This window comes from Homarus americanus, unplaced genomic scaffold (genome assembly GCF_018991925.1).
Source record: "Homarus americanus isolate GMGI-L3 unplaced genomic scaffold, GMGI_Hamer_2.0 scaffold31037, whole genome shotgun sequence".
Classification (NCBI taxonomy): Eukaryota; Metazoa; Arthropoda; class Malacostraca; order Decapoda; family Nephropidae; genus Homarus; species Homarus americanus.
In genome coordinates this window covers 1771350-1778644 of record NW_024722227.1, presented here as the reverse complement: position 1 = coordinate 1778644, position 7295 = coordinate 1771350, and the positions used below count along the sequence as shown (strand labels likewise).

At 34.1% G+C, this 7295-nt stretch overlaps 1 protein-coding gene across 1 annotated transcript; it reads left to right on the top strand.

Moving 5' to 3' along the window:
• The first annotated feature begins 517 nt into the window (after positions 1 to 517).
• On the top strand, positions 518 to 5870 carry LOC121862268. The gene is made up of 4 exons (XM_042360382.1): positions 518 to 562; positions 2120 to 2304; positions 2564 to 2686; positions 4969 to 5870. Exons 2-4 carry the CDS (start codon positions 2150 to 2152, stop codon positions 5123 to 5125), a joined length of 435 nt encoding a protein of 144 aa, XP_042216316.1. The 5' UTR covers positions 518 to 562; positions 2120 to 2149; the 3' UTR covers positions 5126 to 5870.
• The last annotated feature ends 1425 nt before the right edge of the window (positions 5871 to 7295 follow it).

The window sequence follows — 7295 nt, the reverse complement described above, 5'->3', positions numbered from 1 at the left end:
CACATGATATATATATATATATATATATATATATATATATATATATATATATATATATATATATATATATATATATATATATATATATATGTATATATACCTGTACAAATCCTTATAGCCACATAGGAAACAAGAAAACAAGAAGGTCCCAAGCGCTTTCATGTAATTCACATCTTCATGGGTTATGGTGTTTGGAGGTCTGCTGTACACGTGTCACACAATTCACAGGTGTGCTGTTGCCAAGATGTATTGGCGTCATACTCAGTGGTAACTATTTCACGGGTATTAATTAATTTGAGTAATGAAGTAAACACATCTTAACTGATGAGTTAACACTTAGTGTTTAGTTAAGCATTCACCAGCTTAAAGAACGTCTTAATCCCTTCATCTAACACATGTGTATTTGCTATATTTTAAATATTTCAACAAATACACATGAGCAACTCGGCATTTTTGTGATGCATTGTGGTGAACGAGGGGGAAGGGGGGGGTGAAGTAGTTTAAATACACATGCAAAGAGGAGGAGAAACCACAGCACGATTACTCACACAACTGTTTCAACGTAAGTATTGTGTGTCAAGTATTCACAGTAAGTTGTATTAGAACTGTAAACTTTACCAGCGCCATAACTAACTTTACTTAGTCCGGTATTCACAACATGCAGTAAGATCATACGACAATATCAGTCTCAAAGTTCAATAAAGAACAATAAGTCCCTGTTCACGTCGCGGCCCTATAGTTCACTAATTGTCTCAGAAGTTACTCCATTGTTGCTTTGTTCCTCACACCACAAGCTTTGTGCTCTGAATATTTCATTTCTTACACATTTAACTGTTGCATTACCTGTGAGTATAATGCGTATTTTGCTGTTTTACTGGATGCAAGATTCTTTATTTACTGATATTCGGTCTCCTGTATATTACCTATAAAGATAAACTACGCAACTACCGGATACTGTATTATCATTTTACGGGTTTAGTAGACGCGACATTTCTTATTAAAACTTATTGCATATTTTCGCATTTATGAAGAGAAACAATGTTAACACGTACTATATTACTTCAATATTTTCTCTACTTGATCACTATTCTCCTGCAGTTATTATCTCATAATATTCACAAGTGTATAGAAACTTGGAGACGCATTCTATACTGTAGATATAAAAAAATACAGCGCAGTTGATGTGAAGTTTAAATAGGCAATTTTAAGTAAATAAAGTATTAAAAATACTGCGCTCAAATTAAAAGATCGAGAACTTGCAACTTGAAAGACGGCGAAATAAAAATACAAATATGAGTTGATGAAATTTACTCCTTAGTTCAAATGTAAATAAATTAAAAGTAGGAAAAGGAGAATTCTGGAGTAAAAGAGCCATTTTGACATACAGTTTTCCGTGTTCAAATATAATAAAGTGTAATGATCATGAGTTGACATGAGCGTTATAACTTGTAGTTACCCCGAGAACGTGTACCTCCCAGCATCTCAATAAATTCCAACTCTTAAAAAACTCATGATCCAAATTAAATTTTTCTTGCACCTTTTTTAATATATCAAAAATCTCGCCCTTTGATTTAAAAGGGACCGGTTAAAAGGGATTTAATATTAATAGTGAAAAATAGTGTAGTCAATAATTTATTACCAAATGAAAGGAACACAAACAAAATGTGTCTTTGAAAATAGCCAAACACTTTCTTTATTTATTACAGTTACGTTTTATTTACGGATCTCTATCGTTGCTTAGCCGGGAAAAATATGACAGATTTACAGAGAGGGAGAGATAAGTTTCCTAATATTTACATAGCCTGACCGTTTGGAATGAAGACGTAAGACAAGCCATCAAATCATTTGCCTAGCATGAAGTCATGCCATTCACCAAGAGGAGACAATTATCGATACATCATCATTATCATCTTTTTAAATCGTGTAGTCAATGTTTGAAACGATAATTCGGATTACTCGCCGCCAGAACTGTCCCTTCTCTCTGCATGAAGTTATAATTATGAATGATTTGAAGGACATTAGCTTCATGAAAATGGATATTTTAAGCTCTACGAGATGGTATGTAATACTGTTAAACATAGCAGTAATTAACTTTATTAACCCTGGAAAACTTCTTCAGGTGTCAGTGAAAAGTGAGAGTTGACTCAGAATGATGATGATGAAGGTACTACTGACGGTGGGGGTGATGGCGGTGACGACGTTCGCAGAAGAAAAGGGCAATGGCAGATCTGACCTTGTCAAGTACACCATCAATCCTGGTGGACAGGTCCTTATCAAGTCACCAGAAAACCTCACTCATAGCGAGTAAGATGATACTGTTACCAGCACAGGTGTTGCAACCACCAACCTTACCAACACAGGTGTTACATCCACCACCATTGCCAACACATGTGTTCTGTCATAATTATCTGCACAACGTCCATCCATCACAGATGTTCCCTCATAATTACCTACACAGATATTCCATTTTGCACATTTACGATTATATGTGTTCCATCACAATTACCACCAAAAGCATTCCATTTTCTTTAATTGAGATAATATTATTTATTCCCTCCTACAGGTACGTAGTTGAGTGTCACAAGGTTGATTTTACTACCTTGAAGCTGGTACCCGGGGTAACAACCTTTCCCGACTGTGACAGAGAAAGATTCATAATTTCCACGAATAATACCAGGGACATAGAGTGAGTTAAATGTTGTTTTATCAACTTACCAATACAGTACTTCTATCATGACGTCAACTTTTATTATTATTACTACTACTCTTACTACTAATGCTGTTTCTTTTATAACTTTTACTACTACCACTATTAATTATATTACAGTATTTTCTACAACTATTAATATTACCATATATTATTATATATCATATAATGCAAGTGATATTTCAAGTACTACTAGTATATCAGTTTTACTACTACTAATACTACTACGACTGTTACCATCAACCATGGGGAATTTACAACAACTACTTAGTGCATTATAATTATAATTATTTTTACAATTGATTTATTTTAATGAATAGAGACCGGATGTTTAGGCAACAAATTGAAAAAAAAATCTTCTATAATAGGCAACTGATAACGGAAAAAAACCTTACAGTACATTACTTCAAAAATCATCTTACAAATATGATACAGATTACCTCACTAGTAGTGAACAAAACTGTAGATAATAGCTAATTTTCGTCATATTTTCCAATTGAAACTTGATTCCTAATTGAGAATAAAAAACTAGATAAAGCAACTCTTGATTGGGCGTCACATTTTCCACGAGTTCTCAAAACTGAAACTTTGTGTTAGAAAGAAGATGTAAACGAAGTTTTCAGCGTAACTATTAGTTTAATTTCATGTATTTTGGTTTAATTCGTCACTGGTATCAAAGCTATACGGTACAGCCAGTCAAGGTTTAATAAAAAGTAAATATATTCTGGTTGAGGTCGTGCGTTTTTACTGTAATACTGTATCAATTGCAGAGTCACGTTGAACATAGTGTATTGCAATTGCATTTAAGCCTATTGGTATATTGGTAGATTGTTACAATTACTAAATAATTACTTGAAATTATGTAATTAATTAAAATTAATAATAATACTAATACTACTACTACTAATAATAATAACAACAATAATAATAATAATAAAGCAACACCAACGACTACTAACACTGCAGTGGTTACTCCTCTTGCTGACACAAAGTGCTCGTGAACAAAGTGACTGGATGTCTGGTCAATAAATAACAATATAATTCAACTATAAATACGCTAATTCCTTAGATAATCGAAATATTTCCGACCATTAATATTCGGTTATTTCGGAAACTGAGAATATTCTCATGATTATTATTCTATTCTTTCTGATACATAATCTATCTACCACCAGTGATAAAATAATACTTCTGATAACTGGAATACTTCATTTGTCCTCTTTATCACCATTTTCTTATTTACATAACTTTTTGCTATCACTATAACTTGCTCCTGTCACTATAACTTGCTCCTACCACTATAACTTGCTCCTGTCACTATAACTTGCTCCTACCACTATAACTTGCTCCTGTCACTATAACTTGTTCGTCACTATAACTTACTCCTATCATTATAACTTGCTCCTGTCACTATAACTTGCTCCTACCACTATAACTTGCTCCTGTCACTATAACTTGCTCCTACCACTATAACTTGCTCCTGTCACTATAACTTGTTCGTCACTATAACTTACTCCTATCATTATAACTTGCTCCTGTCACTATAACTTGCTCCTACCACTATAACTTGCTCCTGTCACTATAACTTGCTCCTACCACTATAACTTGCTCCTGTCACTATAACTTGTTCGTCACTATAACTTACTCCTATCATTATAACTTGCTCCTGTCACTAAAACTTTCTCCTGTCACTATAACTTGCTCCTGTCATCAAAACTTGCCCCTGTCATTATAACTTGCTCCTGTCATTATAACTTGCACCTTTCATAATAACTTGCTCCTGTCACTATAACTTGCTCCTATCAATATAACTTGCTCCTGTCATTATAACTTGCCCCTTTCATTATAACTTGCCCCGGTCACTATAACTTTCTCCTGTCACTATAACTTGCTCCTATCAATATAACTTGCTCCTGTCATTATAACTTGCCCCTTTCATTATAACTTGCCCCGGTTACTATAACTTGCTCCTGTCACTATAACTTGTTCGTCACTATAACTTGCTCGTCACTATAACTTGCTCATGTCACTATAACTTTCTCCTGTCACTATAACTTGCTCCTGTCATCATAACTTGCCCCTGTCATTATAAATTGCTCCTGTCACTATAATTTCCCTGTCAATATACCGTCGTCACCATAGCCCTCTAATAATCTATCACTATAACCTCTCTGTCGCTATAATCAGCATATTCTTCCAATGTTACAATGACCTCATTATCTCGGCCTATAATTAACATGGGGTGGTGTTACTCTCGATAGGGTCTGTGCAAATAATAAGTGGCAGGATCTACAGAACACCGGAACGTCTAATGGCTGGATGAAAATCAAGTACCAGCTCCTGCAGGGTGTACGGTCCACTGCGTTCCAATTTGTCGTCAAGTGTTCGAGAGTAAGTCAGATGAATAGCATGAAATAGTGTCTCAAGCAACTGCCTCTATTCTTTAAAAACACGACTGTACGAGGACCACGATGAGATTTTTTTTTAGGGATATGTTCATTTTAAGGAGTGATATTTTGTTTCTCACTATTCAGTGTATATGGACTCGGAAACCCAATCACATCTTCCTGACTAATACTAACAGAATGTAAACTATTAATAACATAACCTGGATTTACAAAACACTTGGGAGAGAAGACCAACCATTTATCCCCTCGTCAGCTACAGTCTTTAACCTGATTTAGTCCACCTTATACATTACTTTAATAACTGAAACCCAAAGTAAAGAAGCCTAACCTAACCTATTAACCTAACTTATTCTAATGTAGTTTAACTAACCCTGAACCCAAGTTAACTAAACTCGTGGTACTAAAATATACATTATTCATTCTATACTGAACAGTATGACATACAGTATATACAGTACATACAGTATGAAATATGCATTAATATACACTCGTAGATAAATAATAATTAATTTACTTTAATTAGATACAGAAAATATGCAGTATATGCTGAATAAAATATACAGTATATGGTGAATAAGATATATAGTATATGGCAATGCTTATTGACTGCTACTTAAATATGCTGTAAAATATAGAAAATATTATATTCCTGGCTGATGTCAACTTTCATGATATATTATGAATTTATCTCCTAAAAACCTCTTTTGATCTCGTGCGGTGTATTAACAGAATAGAATAAAATATTGCAACACAAATAGCGTTTTTATCATCCTTACTGTGTATGGCCTGAAGTGGTGATATGTATGAGCTTTATAAGTAAATCTTTTCATCAAAAACATGGAGAAAGGTTAATTATTTTTTGTACTGACTTTTCGCTATATAATAAAAGAGCATTAACATATATATATATCAGGTATGTGGTATTTCTTTATATTAACGTTTATTCCTATATCATTTCTTACAAATGCTTTCATTAGAAATTCTGAATATTTTATATATTTGACGATACTAACTAATGTGTTGTCTAATGGTGGACCCTGCTGCCATATGGCATCACAAAAATTGTGACCAAGTCCCAGGTTGCTGATCTGAATTCTGCCTCATTTACACACAATTGCAGGAACTCAGTTGTTTCTCTTACAAGTTACTACGCAACATACGTATATTGTTTCTCATTTTTTCTTTTATTTTCAATTTTGTATTTCTTTATTATTATTGTTATTATTACAGTAGAACGCCACCCTCCGGGAGGCTCCACATTGTCTCACTGTTCAGTCCCCAAAACTTCTTCTTCCATCAATAGTTCATTAATGGTGTATGTACGTCCCACCATGTTTTTCACTACAACGGTACAACAAAGCATATTTCTTTAGCATTAAACTGCTATTATTTTATTGTCTAATCATAACTACATATAACACCACACATCATCACTACATATAACAACATCCATCATCACTACATAAAACACCATCCATCATCACTACATATAACATCATTCATCATCACTACATATAACATCATCACTACACATAACACCATCATCCATCACTACATATAACACCATCCATCATCACTACATATAACACCATCTATCATCACTACATATAACACCATCCATCATAACTACATATAACATCATCATCATCATCACTACATATAACACCACCCATCATTACTGCATATAACAACATCCATCATCACTACATATAACATCATCATCCATCATCACTACATATAACACCACCCATCATCACTACATATAACACCATCCATCATCACTACATATAACATCGATCATCACTGCAGATAACACCATCCATCATCATCACTACATATAACACCATCCATCATCACTACAGATCGGTAAAGTAGTTTCCGAGATTCTCGTGCGGACACATACACACAAACACACACACAGACATACTTCTTTGTTATATATATATATATATATATTTCTTTTTATTGGGCACCCCCCTACATCCTTGTGTAAGGTGAAGCGCAGAAGCGTTTACAGCGCCCAACAGGGAAGCATGCTAAGTTCATGCTTGCCTTTATGTCTCATGAGTTAAGGGCGTAGAAGCCTGAAGAGTCAAGGGCGTAGAAGCCTGAAGAGTCAATGGTTTATGTCATCAAGTTATTGGAAGCTCCAACAACTTCCTTAAAACGAATTTTAAATT